This window comes from Mesoplodon mirus, assembly GCF_964341445.2.
Source record: "Mesoplodon mirus genome assembly, chromosome: 15".
Taxonomy (NCBI): Eukaryota; Metazoa; Chordata; class Mammalia; order Artiodactyla; family Ziphiidae; genus Mesoplodon; species Mesoplodon mirus.
The window spans coordinates 59,369,027-59,393,708 of NC_138991.1; the positions used below are offsets into that span (position 1 = coordinate 59,369,027).

At 41.9% G+C, this 24,682-nt stretch overlaps 1 protein-coding gene across 2 annotated transcripts in view; it reads right to left on the minus strand.

The window, feature by feature from the left end:
* Positions 1-281: 281 nt before the first annotated feature.
* The window catches only part of RBFOX1 (RNA binding fox-1 homolog 1), a gene marked incomplete at its 3' end in the record, with an annotated part of 186,291 nt that continues 161,890 nt past the window's right edge, over positions 282-24,682 (minus strand). The window contains exons 12-14 of one of the 2 annotated variants that reach the window (XM_082645490.1): positions 15,237-15,289; positions 1,938-2,013; positions 1,422-1,569 (exon numbers count right to left, since the gene is read on the minus strand). In XM_082645490.1, coding sequence (XP_082501616.1) covers positions 1,422-1,569; positions 1,938-2,013; positions 15,237-15,289 — 277 coding nt within the window. Of the gene's footprint in view, positions 405-1,421; positions 1,570-1,937; positions 2,014-15,236; positions 15,290-24,682 lie in introns of those variants that run through there. The other variant, XM_082645489.1, reaches the window with a different exon arrangement.

A 24,682-nucleotide genomic window follows, 5' to 3' on the forward strand; every position in this document is an offset into this window, starting at 1 on the left:
CTACACCAGTTTTTAGTCATAGCTAGCATCTCTCTAGATCAACCACAAAAACTCCTACAGCCAGCAACCAAACTACGGAACCTTCAGAAATGAAAGACCCACAATATTAAAATACACAGAACAAAATATCTGAGGTATAAGATAAAAAATGTACTTTTTTTCCTCTTTTTATTTTATTTTTTTTAGATGCTAAAATGATGCACTACTGCATGTATTGCAATACCCAGGCCTCGGAAAGCTTCCTTTCTCCCCACATTGGAAGGTTTTTATGGTTTTGTCATTTAGTATGGAGCAAAACGGTTGTATCCCCCTCGGTATATACTAGCCTGCAATGAAGAAAGAACGAGACCCACATCATCAGCATGGCTCCTAGTCTTGGCATCAGTCAAGGGTGCAAAAGCATTCTGAAACAAAGCAATTTAAGGGGTGTGTTTTTTACATTTTCCTTTTGTAACACATGGATCATCAAAAAAGACTAATGTGAAAAATAGACACTCAGAAACAACCAAGATGGAGGCACCCCCTACCCATCCCAGGTCACTCTTAGAGAACTGAAGATAGGGCCAATCCTGACCTCCCCCAATAGCTCCTTATAACGAAAAATCCCTGTAAAACCAAATTCCGTCGGCCAGCCCTGTGAGCTAAAAGGACTCGGGTACAAATGGACCACTGAAGGATTGCGGCTGTCTCATTTTGTTGGCTTGTTTGATTCATTAATCATACTGTGTTCCGTCGGGAAAAGCTCTATCTACACTCGAGAAGTCGAATGCAGATGACTTACTGAATGTAGTCATTCAACGCTCCTTTCCAACACATTCCCCAAGTGGACTGGGTGTTGAAGCGGAGCTGATTGAATGCAAAATCAGGATGAAAATGTAAATCAGCTTCTTACTTGACTTGGCTGAACAATCTGTACAGAAGTTGCTCTTGAGAGGGGAGTTGTGCAGATGAATTACTTGATGTCACTAAACTTGTGCAAAATAATAGGTTTCCAAATCATGGCGGAATTTCTACGACCAAGCTCTAGGCAATTGTCTGGCCATGGCTTTAGATGGCTTGGAGGTGGCACTTAACAATTTCCTTTTGCGAAAAGTTTTGGCGATTCAAATGAATGCCTATGGGGATTTATTTTTAGGAGAAGGACTGATATTCTCGATCCCAAGCAGAAAACTGCATGCCAAAAGCTTTGTAATGATTGCATACGCTCTCACGTGATGGGCACGTCTTACTGTACGTTTTAGTGCATAGAAGTTTGAACAAGTACAGGCAAATTCACCCCCCCTCACCTCCCAGTGTTGCCCTCCCCCCGCCCCTCCCAAAACAAAAACCCAGACCCCCCCAAAAAAACAAAAGACAACCCCCAAACTGATTCCTTCTAATTCCTTATGTACTAGGCACACACACAAAGTGTGCCCTTCTCTCTATTTTCTTTCCTGGGCGACTATGACTTTAAACATGAATTGTAATAGGGGAGGAGAGGCAGTCAGATTCTCAGCTGCCTGACAGCAGAGGCCTGGAAGTGTGCAGCTTAGCTCCTCTGAAGTCTGTGCTGGGGCTGGAACCTTGGGGCTATGTGAATGAGCAGCAAGGGAGGGAGAAAAAAAAAGAAAAAAAAAGTTCTGCATTGACACTGCATTCTGTTAGTGATGGATTTAATTATCAAAATGACTAATTATTCCATTAAGGTAAGTGCTCGGCTAGGTGAGACTTGCAAAATGAGAAATATAATAACTTACATGCACTACATTGCCAAGAAATTAAGACATTTATCAAGTTTACCGGGAGGATTAATGTGGCATTTTAGCTGCTGTTAGCAGGAGACAAATTCAATTAAGGGAAAGTGAGAGGACGTCAACCGTCAACCCATCCTAAGGTCCCAGCTGTGGGGAGGGATGGGAGGCAGGAAGAAGTGAGGAAGAGGAGGAATTGGTACTCACCATGGCACCAACGCCGTAGGTGGGGGCTGGAGCAAGTGTGTGGTGGTAGGGGTCGGTAGCATAAACTCGTCCGTAACTGAAAGGAAGACAGAGGTGAGGATTAATCCATAATACGCAATTATGAAGTAATAATAACAACCATAAAACACAAAATACCAAGACAGTGTGGAGGGGCCCTATTCATCTTGAGAAATAAGAAACATATTCCAATCAGCCCTGTAACATGAGAAAAGTCCATCTTATACAACACATTCCTTTGTCCATTTAACATCGCTGATGATAAAGGGGTGTGTGTGTGTGTTTCCTCTCTCTCGCACACCCCTTGCTACACTGCTCAGGTAGGTACCTCGAAGACGGAGGGAGGCAGAGGAAACAATTTGAAAGAGTGGTTTTAAGAAAGCCAGTAAGCACAAAGGACAAGCTATAATCAAGAGACATTGTCCTCTTCTCCTAATATAGCTGTCACCAATCAAGCGAGACAGGGTGGATCAAAAAAAGTGAAGCGACCCAGTCTGTACACTTAGGGTCCAACATCTTAGAATGGGAAAGAACAAATGGATTCAAATAGATGCATCCTTAAAGGATCCGTGGGACCGCCGCCCCACCACTCAAGAATTACAGCCTGATTTGATTTTGGTTCTCTCACCCCAGAACTTCTATCTCATCATCTATAGCCAGGTTCTGGCAAGGGACATGTTTCAAACAATATATTTCTTGATGCCATTTCCTTATCTGAGTTTTTTTTATTTTCCTCTCTCTCTCTCTCTCTCTCTCTCTCTCCCCCATCCTCCTCCCTCCACTTCCCTGACTCCCAGCACAGGTTTTAGAATAAAAATGTAGAAGGGATGGAAGCCTAATGCATTGGATAGCTACAAACTGTCTGGAACTGAACAATGCAACAAATCAGAAATTAGCGTTCAGAGAAGTTGAGTCACTTGCTCAAGGTCACAGAGCTAGACAGAGTCAGAGCTGATCCTTGACTGTCTCAGGGCAACTATCACACCTTTTCCATGGTTCCAGGTAACCCTTCCTTGAATGGCCTGCCAGATACCTTCTTCGAGAGAGTTTGAACATTGCTGTTTTGGTAACGATCAAAGCTGAGATGCAGGCTAGGTTAGGTGAGGGTCCCTGGAAGCAGAGCCCGAAATGGAGATTCTTCCGTACCTGGTTTGCTGAGGGGTGCTTTCAAGAAGAGAGAGTGGCGAGCAGGTCGGAGAAAGGGAAAACAGAGAAGCAAGGATGTATGTGGTCTGAGCTGGAGTTTAGCTTCTACCTGATTCTGAGAGTTGCACCCCAGAGCTGATCCCACCTGGAGGCAAGTGGGTTGGTTTTTTAATGTTCATGTACATTAAGCATTAGCTGTGGGCTTCCCAGAAGGGCAGGGAATAACTTCCTAGTTGAAGTGACTCTTTGGCAGAGGGTAAGGCTCTGCAGAAAGAGGAAACTGGGTGCCATTAGCAACCAACATTCACAGCAGTTGGGGGAGGGGCACACCAGCCACTAAACGGGGTAGATGTGGATTATCAACAGCTGTCAAGTCTTGAGCTTTCCTTTAAAGAATGAAGGAACAAGGCAGGAAGAAATCGTTTGCCTGTGCTATCAACCCTGGAGTCTAATTTGCATGGACTTTCTTCTATTCCTTCCCTATCTTCCCCCACCTGTCTTCCAATCTTCTTTCTCATAGTTGATGGATAAGAATGTACTGGATGGATCTCACACCATGGAGCCTGGGAAGGTGGGAAGAAGCTGGGGGAAGAATCTTCTAACTCTCAGGCTCTGAGTTAGACTCCAGATGGAAAAAAATATATGATTATACCAAGTTCTCATTGGACATGTCTTACTCCCAAGCCCTCCTTTTGCTTGTTTCAAAGGTCCCTGAGCTCAAATAATCTACATGGGTCTTTGTCCTGATCCTCAAAAGTAGTGACATGAATAGATGTTTCTTTTCTGAGATGACTCTCAGCGAAACTAACCAATAGTCAACCCCCACTTGCTTTTCATTCCTCGGGACACCCTTCATGCCTTTGACTCATCGAAAATGGCCTTTCATCAAAGATTCTCCCTGTCTCTGGGAGAAAAAGCAAACAGATGTACGTCCAAGACAGGGTGTGTTAAAACAAGAAGAATGATGACGTTTTGGAAAAAACTCTTTTATTCATGGAGGTTACTCATGAAACCCGGGCCTCTCTACCCATTATTAGAAGTAGATACTAATAGGGGGAAAAGAACATGATGGATAACTTTGGTGTTGATTTTCATTTCATGAGAAAATAAAGTCTGTCATGGGTCTGGAGAAAAAAACTGTTAATAGGATTATTTTTTATGTACTTTCATCTGGCAAAGCTGGTTGTAGGAACAGGCCGGAAACAGCAAAGGCAAACTAAAAATGCTTGGACATTTACTAAGTGAAGCCACAGCATGGTGTTCCTTCAAAACAAGTGTGAAAATGCAAACTCAGAGCAATGATGATTAGTTTTTTAATTTGGGGACCGGTTTTACTGTGGCAAAACGTCCTCTTTTGGGGAGACAACAGATTGGCAGTCTGAATGTATTCCGTGAAAATGCAGCCCCACTTCTCCTCTCTAATGGTCAATTCTTATCTATCTATAACCCTGGGCCAAGTTTCAACCCCTGTGGAAAACCCAAGGTAACAGTTTGGCAGTGTTCCCTTCCCAGGCAGAAGAAAAATACAGCAGCACCGAACTAGTCCTTGTAAATGAGCGAGCTCTTTTTTCTCCTCAGGGTGACCTCTACCTTCAGAATCCGATGGTTTTATTATGATTAATAAATTTCATTTCCACAGAGGAAAAGGGACCATGTCAGCTCAAACTGAAAGCAAGGAGGCTTCTTTTCAAATGCTAATCTCTAAACACGCCCTTGTGTGACACTACCATTTAGACACAAGGTTATTAGGGAAGATGTGGACTTGAGCTCTACTCTTACAGCAGGTATGCCAAGCACGTCAGCGGCCTCCTATCCTCAGAGCTGGCTCAGCACAGCCCAAAGGAAGAGTGGCAATTCCCAGGGACCTCAATGGGAAAGATGGGTAATGTCATAAGACCGCCATGTTATGACTACCCCGCGCCTGTGGTCACCCTCCACACCACCCATCCCTGGCCAAAGGGGATAATAGTACAATTGGGTCATGATGCTCTCTGTGGCTTCACATCCCATCCATCAGAAATTACAGATGAAATCTGAAACATGTCCACTTCACTCCACTCACACTACCAGCACCCGGATATAAGCCAAGGGTATTTCATCAGAACCAAATCAAAAACAGGCTTGAGTCTTGTCTCCTTGGTCCTACTCTTGCTTCTTCAATCCACCAGCCATTTATATCTAAATCTATCTGTCTATCTATTTATCTGCCTGTCCCTATCTATCTATCTAGCATCTCTATCTATCTTTCCATCTATGTAATATAAATCTATATAAATCTAATCATATATAATTCCCTCGCTTAAAATCCTTCAATGGCTGTCCATCGATCCTAGAATAAAATCCAAACTTTCATGAGCTCCTCCTGCCCCGCTCTCAATCCCATCTTACTCCCCTCTACCCCTCGCTCACTGTGCTCCAAACACTCTGGCCTCATCAGTACTCCTGGGATGCGTGCAAATTCACTCTCTCCTTAGGACCTTGGCCCGCGCTCATCTTCTATCTGAACTGCGCCCTTTCTTCCTTTATGTCTCAGCTCAGATGTCAGCTCCCCAGCGCTGCCTGCCTCCCTGATCGCTCTTTCTGAAACAAACATGCTTTCCAACCCCATCCCCATCCTTCACGTGACGGAGCAAATCTCCATTCATTTTGTTTCCTTACTTCTCTACCTGATGATGTACCTGTCCCCCTCTGGAATGCCAGTCCCTCGGGGGCTGGAGCCGAGTCTATTTTGTTCCCCCTTTTCTCCCCAGTGTCTAGCACAGCATTGGCCATGGGGCAGGTGAACAAGCGACCAAGCCAATGCCACGTGTTGAGTGAAGGCAGCAAGAGGGAGGAGTAAAGAGAGAAGAGAGGCCCGGGAAGAGCCCTGTATCCAACATAGTGATTCTGTCAGTAGCAGAGATTCTTGCAGCTATGCTTTCTGAAGATTCTAGGTCAGCTGCTCCCAGAGACACTCAAAACCCTTCAAGACGCTCAGAAGAAAAGTTTCTTGAGACTCAAAATACGCAGTGCGTCATTTCACATCACCCCTGAGAGTTCACAAAACGGAGGCCAAGTTGCCATAAAGTTCATCAAAGGGAAAGAACAAGCAAAGGAATAAAAGAGAACTGCTTTGCTGGCTGGTTCAGCGCAGCTTGCGGCCATCATGAACACTCATGATTTCCTGACCTTAGCGACAAGTTAAAACCAGGAGGCCAGCCTGCCCTGCGGAGGACAAAGGCTTTGGGGCCAGAAGATCCAGGTTCAAGTTCTGCCTTTGCAATGTCCTTGCTCAATGACGCAGGGAAATCTCTCGGAGCCTCATTTTCCTTGTTTGTAAAATGGTTTTGTTCTGAGCTCTGCCTAATTCACAGGTAAAGTGCACGAAAGCAAACCAGATACATTTTAAAGCCATCTACAGATAGTGGAGATTATGATACATGGGTTCTTATATAGAATTTCACAAGCTAACTTTTCACTCCTGCCCAGACTTTTGGTCTGCAGAGGCAACCGAAAGATCCTATTCTAATAGGATCAGGTGTAGCTCTAGCAATCAGGTCACAGATACTTTTGGAGTCAAGATCTATCTCATTTATGAGTTACAGATGTAGTTGCAATTGCTATATTTGAACTTGAGGTTATGCTGGAGTCAAATGAATAAGTAAGCTGCCTGTTGAATGGGAAACATGAGCCCGTGTTTGTTAAAGTGCTTTGTCAACTCTACTGAGAAATGTAAATACTACTTATTACGAACATCTTCTAAATCCGGCTGCAACTAGCTGGATGTGAAAGAAATATGATAGGGCCATGTTGGTACCCTACCCCAGGGTTTTAACAATCAAGTGATTTTCTTATAGGGACATCGGAAGAACACTGTAATTAACTTCACTCCACAGAGTTCACTCTATATATTTTAATTCAGAGTCTTTATGCTCCTGGGACCTTTTATTCTTACTTTAGCATCACCTCCCCATGCCTCCTGTCCCACAGATAGCTGGAGGGAATCCCTGTGAGGCAGAAAGATGAATAAAATAGGCTCAGTCCTCAGATGAGGTTCCCAGTGTGGTGTAGGTCTCCTAGACAGCCTCAATGCAGCACAAAGGTGCAAAGGTTCGAGTCCCCACCACAAGGGGAAATGCTACAGAGTATGCATTCAAAACAGGATACCTCACTAGGGATCAGAATGCATGCCCCCAGTCTCTGCAATGCCACTGGGGCTACAGTACCCTCCTAATAATAGCTAAGATAGAGTCTGGAAGGTGTTTGGGAATTTCACTCATTCAAGTCTCACGCCTCCCACACAGTGTACAAACAGGGTCCTACACCATGGCCCTATGGTTCTCACAGTCTGCTATTGGGAGAGTGATGGTTTAGCTAGGAAATGCTCCCCTTTCCTCTCCTGTGGTCATGACCTCAGCTGCTCATTTACTCTTGTGAAGGCACTCACTAAGGAATATTCCTCTATCACTACAGTAGCTTTCTCTGAGTCTAATCTAGGCAATGACTTATATAACTGTAGACCATGGGGGTGACCAGGCTTTAGACTAAAAGCTTCCCAAGATATATTCGTCAGAGGGATGGAAACAGTCCCATAACTCAAAACCTCTAAGGAAGACAGGGTAGAAATAGAAGAAATTCTCCAAGATGAAGCACAGGGAGTTATCCCACCCCGACTCTGACATTCCTGAATTCTCCTGCTGCTTGCTTCCTTAGCTTGGATTTGAAATGATTATCTTCGTAAATCACCTTTTTCAGTCTCGTGATTCTTTTCCTCAGAAGTAGGAGGGAAAGCCTCTTCTGGGCTCTTTGGCTTCTAGATGGGAAGCCGCAGAGTTTGCTGTTGTACACGGATGCCTGTCCCGCATCTGAACTGTGTGGATATAAGTAGGCCTATACATCCAAAAGCTGTAGAAGCTATGAGAAGCAGATCACATCCATGACAAATCAGATGGCACCATCCTTGCTATGCTTTCTCAATACAATTCACAACGTCTTCCTTTTATGAATGCAAACAGCACAGGTTTGAGGTAAGAACCCTTATTCTGGATTCACTGGAGCTGAGTACCAGCCTCTGTCTGGGAGTCGAGAAGACACAATAAGTCCTGCTTTTGGTTACACAGTCCCTCCACTCCAGAATGTCTCCTCCAACAAAAGACCCATGGCCACACTCTCTTTAATGCCAAGGCCAAGGCCACCTCCTTTTAGAAAGTCTGTTTCACCTTCTATGTGTCCCGACTACAGCTCTACCAAAACCTCCCATCATGCCTTGAAATCAACATGACACCCCAGCTGCAGTTTAATCCCTGGGGGACCACAATGAACATTCTGTGTTTGTATCCCCCCTGTGAGATCTTCAGTACGCTTGCAGAGAAGCAAGGCTGCACAGCAGCTAAGAATTCCTCAGGGTCAGAATTCCTAGAATCAAATTCTGCTTGTGCACTTCCCCTGCTGTAATCTCAGAATGTCTCTCTCCTCTCTGAGCCAGTTTCTCCGCCCATGAATGGAGATAATGATGGTGCAGACTGGCTGTATAAGGCTGTAGTGAGGTTGAAATGAGGGTTGAGGGTCACCGGTTACTCAGAACCCAAACAAGCATCAGTTATTGACGTTGTTAAGATTATTTCTCTCTATTCTATGTGGGGTCCCTCCAGTAAAGCCCCTGGGATACATGTGTCAGAACTACCCCTGAACTGAGTGGTCCTTCTGAAGCCCTGTGTACCAGCGCCTTCCATGTCCCATGTAAGCAGATCAAAGATTTTAAGAGGTTAACAGGATGAGAAGGATATAGATTCTGGGGCCTGTACCCCAGGGATGTCCTTCTAGAGCATGCACACACACACACACACACTCACACACACACACACACAGTCAGAGGCAAAATTAAAACATAAAGTCAAGACACACTACCAATGTCCAGGTTACCTGTCACAATATTTTAATTCCATGTGGTCTCTGAGAGACCAGTTCTTGGGGCACACACACTCTTTCAATATTCATTTGAGCAAAATGAATGAAAACACAGCTCTCAAACGTTACTCTCCATAGAAATATAACAAGAGCCACAAATACGAGCCACAGAGGACATTGTAAGTTTCATAGTAGCCACATTAAAAAAAAAAGTAAAAAGAAAACAGGTGCCATTAATTTTTTATATTTTAATTTGACCCGACAGATTAAAAACAGTATCATTTCAATGTGTCATCAGCATAAAGATGATGAGTGAAATACCTTACATCGTGTTCGTACTAGGTTTTTGAAACCTAGTGCCTATCTGGACCAGCCACATTCCAAGGGCTCCAAGGCCACATGGTAATCGGCCACCATGTTGCAGAGTAGGACTCCAGAAAAACCTACTGAATGTTCTCCACACCACTGAAAGCCAGAAGATTCCTGATTGATCAGCTCAATGTTTCCTAGAGTGTGAGCTGAGGCCTACTCTATTAGAATGGCCTGGGGGGAACTCGTAAGAATGCAGATTGTCAGGCTCCCTCTCCAGACCAGGAATCAGAATCTCTGGGGCAGGCAGAGGGGAGGATGGATTGGATTCTGCATTTGGTTTTTTTTTTTCAGTTTCAATATTTTTTATTGAAGTATAGTTGATTTACAATGTTGTATTAATTTCTGCTGTACAGCAAAGTGATTCAGTTACCTATATATATATATATATATATATATACATATATATATATATTTATACATTCTTTTTTATATTCTTTCCCATTATGGTTTATAATAGGATACTGAATATTGTTCTCTGTGCTACACAGTAGGACCTTGTTGCTTATGTATTTGTAATAAATTCTGCAGGGGTTGTCACCCACTCTGACATGTGATAACCACTATTCTATATTTTTTTAAAATTCTGCCCTGATTAGCCCTCCCTTACTCAGGCTAATTCAGAGCTCTCTGGATACCTTTGATGTTCATAAGTAAACTGATAAAGACATTTCATTTTTAGAAGGTAAAATTATTGCATGTAACAAGCTTTGAACTATGCCTAGTACACAGTAAGAGCTCAATAAATGCTATGATTATTTTTACTAAGTTCCTTTGCCTATATGTTCCCTTATCACTCTGTGCTTCCCCTATTAGAACACACATCACATTTTATTGGAAACAGACCAATTAACTACCAATTGATTTGCTGCATGACAACTTTGCTGAATAATCAAATCACCGAAATGGAAGGGAGACCATTAGATGAAATTTGCTGAAGGATCAATTAGAGGAATGGCCAACTGGGAAATTTCTTCTAAATATTATCTGAAGTCTTAGTATGACTGTATGGGTGTGCAAGTGTGTGCGTGTGCAGGTTGGGGGGGATAAAGAGATGGAGGGGGCTGGTGACACCTCCCCCCACTGTGCCCCTGAACTTGCCAAACAATGCCTCTCATAAAAGTGTATAGCAACCCATCTCACGGGGACTGGTTTCAACAGCATTTGCAGATGTGTTTTTATGGCCCAGGCTTCTGTATCCAGTACTCATAAGGGACTGGGAGTCTCTCCGCAGGCTGGCTTCCCATCACCATGATGGTACCTGCCATGGTGGAGGGGCGAGACTGGCTGCTGGACGGAGACCCAACCTCACCTGCTCCCCAGAGACACACAAATGCACACAAGCTCCCTTGGGCCAGGGGCAGCTGGCAGCCAGAACAATGAAGTCAAAGTGTCTGGTAGTTTTCAGGGCATGGGTTATCTGTTGATTTTTTGCCACTGATTTTCAGCAAAGGAGGGAATTTTGGAGAACAGCACTAGAACACCCTTGGTTTGTGTGACCCTCTGTCTCCCTGGATATGCAGAATTCTCCCTTCACCACTCTGTTCTGCCCCCAGACCCAGGCCCAGCACGTCAAGTGCTCAGCACACATGAGCTGCATGAAGGAGACGGGCCAAATCAAACAAACTCCTACTGGATCAACTGTTTAGAGAATCGTTTAGCTCCCTTGGGGTCCCTCCAGATTTTAACAACGATGCCCACACCCCAACGCACAGATACTAGTTTTCTAGGAGCAAGATAGCACAGCCGAAGAATGCAGGAGAATTCCATCTGGAGGCGAAGGTCAGTGTTCCAAGGTCAAAATGAAAGGAGTAATTGGGGGTAGTGTGGTCTCAGGGAAAAAGCAGTGGGACCAGATAGACTCCTGTGTGACCATGGCCAAGTTACCAAACCTCTCTGGGCCTGAGCGTTTTGTTCTTTTTTAATTTGCAAAGCAAGGATGATAGTAACCTCTACCTCACTGAGCTACTGTAATAAATTAGATATGCATACATACATACATATATACATACATGCATGTGTATATACATATACACTGTATATAATTTATCATACTTGTAAGTACACAGAATTTGCTCAATAAATGACAGCAAGTTATGACTACGCCCTGGGGAATTCAGTAAAGCCCATATGAGGGACAGTTACTGCAGGGATGAAAGGCTTGCTTTCCCTGCTAACAAAAAGCCTTAGCTCTCCAGGGAAATGACCAATACACCCTGGGGGCAAGAGGGACGGTGTGGGCATTTAACAGAACCTGGTCCTTGCCAGTTTCTAATCTGCCAGCATATCCTGTTTGTTCTCTTGTCAAAATACAGCCAAGGAACCACTTCTCAGCTCTTCTACAGCCACTGTCCTAACCAGGCCATTGTAACACCTCCCTGGGCTGCCCCAAGAGACTCTCTTTCTTCTGGTCTTGCCATATTGAAATCCACAAAGCAGTCCAACTCATCGTTTAAAAAAAGTAAGTCAAACCACAGCCAACCCTCCAACACCTGCCTATCACACTTAAAATCTCAAATGGTTTCTGTAGCCTCCAAGTTCTAATTTGTTTGGACCCCTGGCTATCTTTCTGGTTTTATCTCTAAAATCCTCCCTTGTACTCACATGCTCTAGGCACACTGTGCCTGAACACCTTAACCATACCTCAACCACAGGGCATTTGCACTTGCTGCTGCTTCAGCCTGAAATGCTTTCAATTCCACAATTAACTCACCTGGCTCACACCCTGGCTTGATTCGTGTCCCGGCTCAAGTGTCACCCTCTCAGAGAGGCCACCTCTGAATGAATATAAAAGTAGCATCGCAACTTACTTTCTACCCCCACCCTTGCTTTTTGATTCATTATAGCTATTGTATAACTTTACATGCAAGTATATTATATGCTCATGTATGTTTGGGGTCTGGTCTGCACTAGGATGGAGGCTTTTTGAAGGATGGAGGCTCTTTGAAGGAAGAGCTTCTCTTAACTTATTTAATGCTATGTCCCAAAAGCCTAGAATAGTTGCTGATGCACGGTGATGACCCAAAACATATGAATTAACTGAAATGAATTTCCAGCTGTTCTATCAAAATAAGTCATGTGCTTTTCAACCTCCATTCTTGTACAAGACCCACATCCTACTCCAACTACAATCCCTAGCCAGTCCTGGAAAAGCTCCAGTGAATCACAGCAGCAGGGAGGCTTCGGGTCGAAGAGAAGGGAAAATCCTCTTGCCCTTTTCACCATCTCCTGCAGAATCCAACTCATCAAAGTTTCTTGATGTTACAGAATGAGAAGCCTTTGGTGTGTTCAAGGTGAATGAGACAGCCACATAAACATATGTCTTTCAGGGACGAAAATCAGAACAAAACAACCAATATTGCAGTTGGAGCCACTGATAACGAAAACACATTCCCTTGTAAATAGTCTTATAAACCACACATGCTAGTTAGACATGTTTCTTCTATGTGACTAGCAAAGCAGAATCGACGTGTTGGCATCTACAAAAGACCCAAATAATCACTTTTCCTTTGGGAACTGAAAGAAAAATTCTTCAGGGCTTCCATTGCTCCTATCTGATGATTTGCATCTCACCACCTCTGCCCCAAGCCACAGACAAAACTGTCCAGCCATCTCTGCCCTCATAGACAGCTGTATAAGAATAACACTTCTTTATAAGAATTTCAGGCATCAAATCCATCAAGCCCTCCAAACAGACTTTAAGCATCTTGTTGATCTCTTTTTCTCATTTCAATAGAGATAAGTTGCCTTTCTGGGTCAAATACTGAAATCCAGGAGACACCAGGGTTCAATTAGACCCACCCTAGGGAGTGTCGTGTATACTGGAGGGGAGAGCTCCAGACAGCTGGGCTGTTTAGGGTGTGGGTGCCCTGGGTTTTTTCCAGCATGTGGGAAATAAGAAAGACTTCATTGAAACCATGAGTCACAACCTTTGTTGACTGCGCAGTTCTGACTTTTCATTTTCATTCTATGAGGAGGGTGGTCTGGCTGGGAGATAATTCACATTTGATTGATATGGCTGTCTCCTTTTTCATGCTTGATTCGAAATTCAGAGTTCAAATTGAACCTTATGAAGCATACAACATATTATTAATATGGCCATCAAAGCAACAGGGATATATCTCTCAATTTGAAATTTGATCAATAGCAATTCATTAAGAATTTACGGAGCAGCCATCCTAAATTAGACAAGGTAGGTGAAAACACTCTCTTGACTCAGGCAAAATTTCATTGTCTGCAGCCTCTTTTCGAAATATTGTGTGTGGACCACTTGCTTATTACAAGGCAGGGTTTGTTAAGTCATGGGGCAAAATCAATATCTACCTCTTAGGTGGTAACTTCGCAATGTTTGATCTATGATGTCAAAATAGAACCTAAGACACACTGGAACATGCATACAGATTAACAGGGAAGACAGAGGCTCTGGACCACCAGTATAGCCACAAAGGATGTTCATTAACATTTTCAACCAACTTCTTCCCCACCCTGATTTCCCCTTTAGGTGCATGCTTCATTCTCTATAGGTTCTTCAAATGTTAAATGTCGCATATCCCAGGAAGGTTGCCCTGCCACCCCCAGCAAAGCAACCCCCCATCTTCTACTGTTAGGCATTAGTGACTGCACCACCTCTCACAAGGAGAAACAGAGATATGTGAGGCTAAAGGCTGGAGGGAAAACAGCCGAGTTTTCAAGAAAGGAGTAAGCTGGCGCTTTAAAATATGAGCATGCATACCTCAGGCACTCCCAGGGGAAGACTGTAACCCATTAAAAATTTTGAGTCCGACCATCAGTGAAACAGAACAGAGAGGGCTGGGGATGTGTTCCTAGTTCTCCATGCTTCCCTGATCTCTCTCTTTTTCTCCAAAGACTGTAAGCAGGGGGTGAAGTGTTAGCAAACACGCCTTTGTTCACCGCGCACCACTGATCACATGTGCTTGGTAACAGATGAATGTCTATGTGTCAGGCTCCGTTTAATGTATGTTTTTGAAGGTCATGGCACACTCAATGACATGAGAATGAGCTGTCATATCCTCCCTTGTAGACTAAAAGCAATACATTGGTAAGATCTCCTAGTCATTGTTTTGGTCAGAGTTTAGGCTTCAAAGCAAAAAAAAAAAAAATGTGTTGTTAGTTAAGGCACTCACCTATCTTGACATTTAATCAAGTAATTCCATGCTAATGGAAGTCCAAACATAACTGTTCTGAACCACATCAAAGCAAAAAGACAGGCGTTATTTTGATGGACACATCATGCAACTGTGTAATTTCCATTGGCCAATGCCCTGATTTCAAAAACAGAAGACTCTGTCTCTCTCATGTCCTGCTACTTGTAGTATCTTTTAAAAGAAAGAACTAGAGGATCTTTAACTAATGGAATAAAGATCCCCTTCTTATAAGACAGAGATAATTATATTCCCCAATGCCTCCAGCTTTACAGATTCGTTCTTTGATGGCCTATAATATATACCAGTCATTCCATAAAGATCCCAAATAATTACATAGAAATCTGTGTGAACCCAGACATAATATGTCCAAAAACACAGAAGTCCCATGACTGTGTCCTTAAATCTCCCCTGTTTAGTATTTCACCGTAAGATTATACCATAAGATTGTATTGCAGCTTCATTCAATATAGTGTTACTTTTCTGGATCATGTATTATTAAAACTGGAAATAAAATATCCAAGTTAGCAAAATGCTTCCTGTCTTTTAAGACAGCAGAGCCGAAAAGCTCCAGCTATACTCCAAAGATAGGACGTTCTTTCTTTTTTTTTTTTTAAACTAAACTTTCTAGCGTGACCGACTGCAGCATGTGAAGGAAAAAAAAAAAAAGGATACTGGGACTTGGATGGATGCATCAAGAAGTAGCAATGTTTGTTACCTGCAGAGGTGTTACAAGAAATTTCATCTGCTGCAACGAAGACGAACTGATTTCTGGAAGAGAAGATAAAATTCACAATACTGCTCGCTCAGGGGGAAATGCTCTCTCTGCCAATTGGTTCAATGTATTCAGATGAGGGGGAGGGAAGGGTGCTGCGTTTGGATGTTGCAAGGAAATGTGCTGCTCTCTCTTGGACCTAGAGAGTTTAGGAAGATCATGAAACAGGCATGCGGGGAACCCTTCAACAAAATCATGATGATGTCAGAACATGGACCATGTATAAGCTGTTGCACTGAAATATTAATTATGTGTTACTAACATGTCATCATGCCAGGGTATGTTTCTAAGGCTAGGGCATTTCAAATCGAGCTTCTATGGATTTCTAATGCTCAAAGGAGACTACATCAAAAAAAAAAAAAAAGAAAGAAACAAAATTAGACTATCTATTAGAAAAAGAGTATACTGCAACTAGCTAGGAAAATAATAAAATCCCAAACTCTATTATTATAGTATAATATCCAAAAAACTTTTTTAAAGGAAAGAAAAAGCAATGCTGTCATTTCTGAAGAGCATGTTAAATGGTGTCATGTTATGGATAATAATTTCCTCACCAAATGAGGCTTGCTACATAAAGAAGGTAAGAGAACTCATCAATTGAAATAAACCCTGTCTTGCCAAATTATTTTTAACGATGTGGTATTAAAAAGAAAATAGAAATGGAAAATGCTGTTTCACTTTGATTTAGTAAATCCAGAAAGATGATAAAACTCTCTTAAGATGTTTCCAACTGGCCATTTCCACAATGTAATGTGTTCTAATTCAGGGGTACTGTTTCTCTAGAAATAAGAACGTCTGTGTCAGGCAGATTACAAAAGTGTCCCAATGAGATTGTCTAGGCTCTTAAATGCCTCAGAAGCAGGAGTATTGAGGCTTCTAATTCTCATTTGTTAGATTTTACTGTGCATAGGAATCATCTGGAACCCAGATAAATGCATTTTTGCGTTTTGGTTTGATTGGTCTTGTTCCAACGTTTCAAAAAGTATCTAGTGATTGAGCATTCCTTAAAACATCTTAAGAAAGTTTTACTATTGTAAGAGGTACACCCTGGAATACAAATAGAGCCACCATTTGAAAATTCACTAGAATTTAACATTCAGCTAAAGATTCTCATCATTGCCACACCAATGAAATCTAAACAAAATTATGCATGGTCTGAGGATAGCATTTTTTATGTTTCTCATCCACATAACAAAAGTCACAACTAAGTTCATTTATCACCTCTCTTAAAACAATGAAAGTTAGTGTTGTTGGATGTTGGCTATCTTTTTGCTCTTTTACAAACTTTTTGGGCCCCATCGTTATCTGGCATCAACTTTTCAAGATTTGAAGAGAAGTAAAATTAGTATCCCTGAAAATGAAGATGTTTGGGTTGAGTATCTGTTTTGACTTGCTCACCTAGGACTGACTCTAAGACACAGACAGCTCAAATTACATGCATGATATTGTCCGGTGGACCAAACAAGTACTTTGGAAGGACCTCTGTTTCTAGCACGATCAAAAGAAGAACCTACCGTAACCAAGAACAGTGATCTGGTTTATCTAAGGGGCAAGCTCTTTGGAATAGCCATTCACTTATCTACGAGGGGGGCCTCATTCGTGAGGTGGCCCTATCCCATCCATACTCGCTAACCCTAAACGCACTTCTCCCTTGAGTCTCTCTTCTGCATTTTCCCTAAGAAACTGTCCAGCGTGCTAGACTCGGAAAGCCATGGAAGGCAACAGATTAAAAAAAATAGTGATTGGGCTTCCCTGGTGGCGCAGTGGTTGAGAGTCCGCCTGCCGATGCAGGGGACACGGGTTCGTGGCCTGGTCCGGGAAGATCCCACATGCCGTGGAGTGGCTGGGCCCATGAGCCATGGCCGCTGAGCCTGCGCGTCCGGAGCCTGTGCTCCGCAACGGGAGAGGCCACAACAGTGAGAGGCCCGCGTACCGCAAAAACAAAAACAAAAACAAAACAAAACAGTGATTGGATGAAGAGGGAAAACTTGTAAAAATGCAGCCTGCAAGTATGATTATAAAGCAATGAGACCCTTTTCTTTAATTGTACCAGATTTTTAGAAACTATGATGGCTGTCCTTTATAGCACTTTTCTTTTTGACGTGATATACTTACTCTTTAAAAAAATGCTACACTTTCTCCATTTCCTTCTTCTTTTTTGTTTTTGTAATCTATATATTTGGACTTTTTTCAGTGTCTCTGATTCCTGGGCAAATTTCTAAACAAAGGGGATTCCTCCCATTGATGACTTACTGTCTTCAGAAGAGTTGGTTCAGATTACCTCCAACTATGAAATCGTCTACATGAAAGTTTAGAGAGTTCTCACCAACATTTTAAAGAATATGCCATGGGCTCTGCAGCAGTGCCAAAAAAGGAGTATAAACATATTTGTAAAAAAGTAGTAATCCATTGGACGTATCAATTCTGTACTGACTTTTTTTTAATCCACACAAGCAATCCCACTACATCCAAGGAAGGTTACCCTAATGTCTTAGAAAAGTGCATTCCTATAAAGCTCATTAATTCCATGGAGTAAGCCTGTGTGATCACCCCTCCCTCTAAACTACCCTTTCATCAATTGATTATAAGTACAATTAATAGGAAATGCCTGGCAAATAATAGCCTGGTAAGAGATACCCCACATGTCAGGCCAACAGAGGAATTTGGGTAGAATAAGGGGCAGGTTTCATTGTGGTGTCTATGTCTCCTCTGTTAGGACACTTTTATATACAATTCTGTTTCTCTCCACTTGAAATTGAAGCTAAACCATGTCTTTTAGTCTGCCCATAAAATGATATGACCCTCTCAGTGAAATTATTTACCCCAAATGACCAGAGAGAGGTATGATCAAAGAGATTCATGACCTAGCAGAGAAGTCTGCTGTTCCCAAACTGTCAGGAAAACTTAATGATCAGAGCAACCCAGGTGTGCTCTGGACAGGGGGATCACCTCTCAAGAGGGGAAAGGAGCCTGGCATGGGGCCTGTCCCCTTTTGCTAATCCTAGTCTGCTCTTCACTGTCAACCCAGGCCTGAGGACTCAAACTTCAAATGCAGTTGGACCTTATTTTCAGCAAACTGGTTTGTGCAGTGGTTGTTGATGATTAAGTCTGGCTGAGTCATTCTCAACCTTGGCTGGACAGGGTAAATAGCTGGTGTGCTTCTAAAATTCCTAGTGACCAGTTAAATGGGCAGCTCTGTAAGTGGGTCTCAGGCATCAGTAGTTTCTAAAGACCTCCAGGTGACTGTATTATGCAGCCAAGGCTGAGAAGCGCTTATCTAGCTGAATGGTTCTCACCTTGGCTGCTCCCAGATTCATAGGGAGAGGTTAAAAGAAATAAAGCCAAGCCCTACTCCTGTGGGTCCTGGCATAATTGTTCTGGGACTGGATCTGGAAAGAGGTAGCTTAGGAGATGCTCGGCAGATGCATCTTATATCAGCCACAGCCGGGAAGCATTTGGGGATGGTACAAATGCAGAGTGGAAAGGGGGCTGGATCACCAAATCTCTTGCAGATTTTGCTTCTTTTGCAGCTTCCATTTTGCCACCCACCGTGTTGGCCTCTAAGACAACCTAGCTGTGTGGTTGCTGAGGATGCCCAGGAATGGTTACTTCGAGTTTCTGAAGACCTTCTAAAAGAATGGGCTTTAAACCTTATTTCTGCCGAAGCTGGTGAAAAGTGGCCATAATATCATGCTCTGTTTTTGTTTCCTCCCCTGTTCATCTTCTTTCACTGTCTCCAATGGATATACTCAAGTTTATCTAGGCAGGGTCTTCCCATTTTTTCCTAGTGAGTCTGCATCTAATTCTCTTTACCATTTTTTTCACCTAGAATTCCTCTCTATTTTTGACCTCTCCCTCTACTCCAGAACTTCTCAAACTTCCCTGAAGACAATTATCTACAATGTTTGTTAAAAATATAGATGCCTGGGTTTCAACCCTGACCAACTGCATCAGAATTTCCAGGAGAGAGGTCTGATCCTCTGGACACCACTCATACCTCCAGGGAGGGAATTGTGGTTTTAGGTAATTTTTTTTACCATGGAGATATTTGAGAAATCATGCTGAGAGATCTCCTGCAAGTTCATTCTCATTTTCATTTCAAAGCCCACCTTTCCCAGGAAGACTCTTAGATATAGGGAGGCTTTGTGGGAGAAGAGAGGATGGCTAATTTAAGAAAAATAAGGAAATAGTAAATTACTGAGCACAAGAGAGAAGGCTGTGTTCGTCTTGACTCTTTGGAATGTTGACACCAAAGAGCCACTACCTAAAGTTGATGGAGCGCTTATCCATGACAGGCGGTTGCCAAGTGCTGTGCATATGTATTCATTCAATTTTCCTTACAATCTCTCTTATTATCCCCACGTTCATAAACGAGGAAATGGAGACACAGAAGGTTATGTAATGTGAACAAGATGTTAAGTGAAATCTGGACATTGTCGGATTGGCTCAAGACTCCGACTCATTTTATTTTTTTTTTGCTTAAATATAAAAATCATAATAAAAATATTTTATTTTTATTATTTTTAACTGAAGTATTTACAATATTTATTTTTAAATAAGTATTTGTTTACAATAAATAAATATTGTAAATAAAAATTTACAATATTTATTTTTAACTGAAATATTTACAATATTGATTTACAATATTTATTAGTTTCATGTGTACAACATAGTGATTCAATATTTTTATAGAGTAGACTCCATTTAAAGTTATTATAAAATAATGACTATATTCCCCTGTACTTTATATCCTTGTTGCTCATTTATTTTATACATAGTAGTTTGTATCTCTTCATGCCATACCCTTATCTCCCCCCTCTCCCTTTCTTCTCCTCACTTATTCTCTGTATCTGTGAGTCTGTTTCTGTTTTCTTATATATATTCATTTGTTTTGTTTTTTAGATTCCAAGACCCCAACTCTCATTCACCCTCTAAGATTCTGCTCAGAGATGCTCACAACAGAGGGTATTCAGTCAGTAATGGGTGTGGCTTCTCTGTGGAGGAATTTTCTAACATGGTCTTTCTCTCTTTTTAATATATTACCAGACTTCATGATGTTTTACGATGATTTCCATAGACTGACCACCCAGACTGTGGCTCTGACTCAGCTGGTGGTACATTTACATGAGTCCTGTGACTTGTCATGTTATCCTTAATATCCCACTTTTCACCTTCCATGAAATCTCATCTCTTGGCAATTTTCTTTTCTTCTAAAAATCACCCACAGCTGAATCCTAAGAGTCAAATGAAAATAATAGCCAGCCAGTGTTGCTGGAAGGGGTGTGAGAAGCTAGGTATCAACAAGATACAGAGAAAATTCTGGCATAGGTTGGGGTGGAGGTAAAGGCCAGACAGGAGGTTCTCCCATTAAATAATACTGGCTTTAAATTCTACTGTTAAAGATTCTGGTCATTTATCATTCTTTGGCCTCAATTCTTTTTTGTCACTATTGTTACACAAAACTCAGGGTTGGTGCCATTCATAGCAAGTTTCCTTTTGTATCCAATGCTAGGAATATTCAATCTAACATACACACACACACACACACACACACACACACACAGATATGTGATTAAAACCCTCCAAGGCTATCTACTAAAAGATCCCTACAGCCTGAGAAGTGGGTCTTCTGGTCTGGCAGATGGCAGCCCCAAGATGGCAGTGGGACAAAGTCAATTTAATTCTATCTGTAGTCTCCAGGGCATCTATTAGTTATAAGACAGAGGTTCTCAAACCTGACTGCCCATTACAATCAGCTAAGATTTTTTTTAATATAAAATACCAATCACCAGGCCATTTTTAAAAATATAACATACCAATTACCAGGCCCGATCATTAAAGGACAGACTCTTTGAGAGTGGTATCCAGGCACAGGTATGCCTGAAAAGCCGCTCAGGTGATTCTAACGTGTCTGCCAGCATTGAGAACTAATTTCTCACTGTACAAATATTCTCTGAACATATGTGCCCTGACCTCGCAGGAAATAAGAGTTGTGTCTTCTGTCTTTTTTTTTTTTTTAATTAAATTGCACTAGTGTTGATCTCCATCACAGGGAATGCAGCCTTGAGTATTTCCTGAAGAGTTAAATATAACATGCAGAAAAAAGGTGCTCCTATTAAAATTCCATTTGGTGCCTTTGCTAAATTGTTTACTGGTGTTGTTCATTCACTTCTCAGATGGTTAATGAGGGCTTACAACGTGCTGGGCACCCAGCTAAGCTTAAGGGATATGATGCCATGCTCATGGCATGTAAATCACTGAGGAATATCTATACTGGGCTTGGCTATCTCGAAGCTCATAATCTAATTATATTTCAGTTTTATCACCTTGAAATGGAGACCGATTTGCTTGTGATCAGTATTTTACCTCTCTCACCCCAACTCAGTTCTAAAATTCTAGAATTGTACAAATCCCATTCAGATTCATATTTTCCCTACCCTGTTGTAATTTATATATATATATAATATATAATATAATATATATATATAATTTATATATATATATATTTATGTGTGTGTGTGTGTATATATATATATATATATTTTTTTTTTTTTTAGTATTGTATCATATGTACTTCAAGAGGCCATGGCCAATTGTAGAATTGAGGTGAGGTATAAAGAAACAAACAAGCAAGCGATTAAATAGATTGACTATAGACTCCTCTGAAAGGGTCTATCCTGGTATTTTTTTATTTTAAAAGGGGACTGCATTAACACCCATTCAAAACTATTTTATTGAGCCCCAGTTCCTACTGCTAACACCGCACACATAAAAATGTTTAAGTGCAAAAGGAGTTAAGTACTGTGAATCTGTCCCCAGTGTGAATATTCCATCCAAAATCTCTGAGTTTTAGAGATTCAAATGCAAGGGCATCTCCATTTCCTGGAAACCTTGGGGAGAGTCCACTTCTGTAATTTTAGCATCTCCAACATTTAATAATCTCCCCGGTTCCCACTGTACCACTTTCTCGGCTAAAGTGAAAGAGAACTGTGAGTCTGGAAGTTGGGCCTGGTCACATACAAGCTGTGTTCCAATAGAAAAATCATTTCACCTTTCTGGGCCTCAGCTTCCTCATCTGGAAAATGGGAATGAAAATAACACCTACCCCTCTTAGATTTTTGTTTGTTTTGTGCAGATCAATGAGAACATGAATGGGAAAGCACTTTATTTGGGGGGAAAACATCATGTATTTTTCTGGCTGTGTGGACTCATGAAAAATACAGGCTTCTCTCTCCCCACAAAGAGGCCTGGTGTTTGTGTTGTTAAGTCCTGGGCTTCTGGGGTTTTAGGGCAAGTGGGAGATAGTTAAGAGCCTTTGGATGTTATAGGTCATTTTACAGGTGGGCTGGAGCCTCCAAGGAAGGCAAAATCCCACCTCAGCTTTGGTTGGGCAGAAGGAGCTTCTCATGTGAATGGGTGCCTATCACAGGGTGGAAATGGGTCTGGCAAGTTCTCTGAACAGCATACCTGTTCTCTAGGGGAAGCAGCCCTCATATGGCTGAGGGGGTACCTGAGCTTCTGGAGGCTCAGGAAGAGCAGTGGGTGTCCAGGCTGAGGCTCTGGAGGGTGGAGAGGCCACGCTGAGAAGGTCTGGGTCCACTTAGGAGTTATGTGCAAAATGAAGTGAGCTGATGGTAGAAAGTTCCCTGGGGTTCCAGTAACCCACCTCCACCACAGTATTGGACTTCTCACCAAGCACAATGGGAAAAGGGCGGCATCGACAGATTTAGTTTGACTTTTTTTAACTCTTTAAATCTAAAGCCATGTTGATTTGGGGGCTGGGTTTACACTGGGAGAACTGGTTGTTTGTCCTAAGAAGCTGATGCATCCGTGACAGCCTGAGCTCCTTCCTCCTTGGACAGAAAAGAGAAGCAATAATCCAGGAGAAAGATGAACAGAAGGACAGGCTGTTTGATCTCATGGTTCCCAGTTGCTTCTTCCTTCACTATTTTTTGGCCCAATGTATTTTTTCCCCAGTTTTGAGATATGATTGACAAATTAAAATTCTTATAATCAGGTTGTACATGCTTTTTTAAAGGTGTGCAAAGTGATGATTTAATATCCATGTACATTGTGAAATGACTATGACAATCAAGCTAATTAACACATCCATCACTTCATAGAGTTACCTTTCTTTGTGTGTGGTGAGGACACTTCAGTTCTACTCTCTTAGCAAATTTTGGGTCTATGTATTTTCATATTTCTAGGATGGAAGTCAAGATTGAAAAACAAAACAACACCAACAAAAAAACTTCTAGAGTCAAAAAAATTCTTCTGACTCTGAAAACCTGCTGCCACAAGAAAGAACTCATCTTTGGGCCAAGAACAAAACAAAATATGCCTATAGTTTAGTGATGTTGCTGAGAATAAAAATAAGGAGGATAATGATGCTGAGGATGATGATGATAATAATATCCTGAGGGCTACTCGGTATCAGTGCTATTCAAGGAGCTTTTTCTTCATGACCTCAATTAATTCTCACAACAACCCATGGAGGCAGGCACGATTCATCAGCCCCACTTTAAAGATGAGGCAGTTGAGAGTCAATTAGCCTGCCTGTACTACCACGTGCAGTAAGTAACTTACTGAGATTCAGTCTCTATATGTAAATCTCTGATCACAGTCTGTTGGTGAATAAGCAAAGATTTGCCAACGCATGTGCCAATCAAAGAAGAGATACAATGAGTATGAAAGATCCTGCTTTACATCTTGGTCAGGCCAATGACAAGTTGAGGAAGGCACAGGTTCCCAGAATGTTAGTGTTATGGTGGGTCCTGAAGATAGCCTCATCTAAAAATGATTTGCACTTTTAGATAGATTTAATTTAATTTGCTTGCTTTTGCCTGTATACATCCAATGCTTTCAAATAACCATATACACCCTAAAAAAATCTGTCAATAATCAATTGACTTATTGATATTGCCATGCTTTTTCGCCACCTCTTTCAGTTTATAAAGCAATGTTCACCTTCATCTCTTTCTGATTCTAACTGGTGTTATGCTCTCCCTTTAGCAGATGACAAAATGGAGGCTCCATAAAGGTAAGAGAAATCAGATGTGACTTTTCCAGGGTACGTTTTACAACAGTGTGAGTTTACAGTATTACACAACCAATGAGGAGATATTAGCATGGAATCACTTTCATTATTCTTGGATCTTTGGAATGAAAAAATGATTATCTGTGGCCCTAAACTAGTTGAGGAAGGAAGTCACAAAAGAACGGATTGTGAGGGATGCCCAACCACGGACAGCTCTTACTTTTTCCTTTAGGAAGGGAGAGAGCAGAGAGATGTTTACAAAGCAACAAGGGACAATGACAGACTCTCTTACATGTGGAAGATTTGTGGAAGGAGAACTCAGAGTGAACATTATTTACTGCCTATCGGGGTA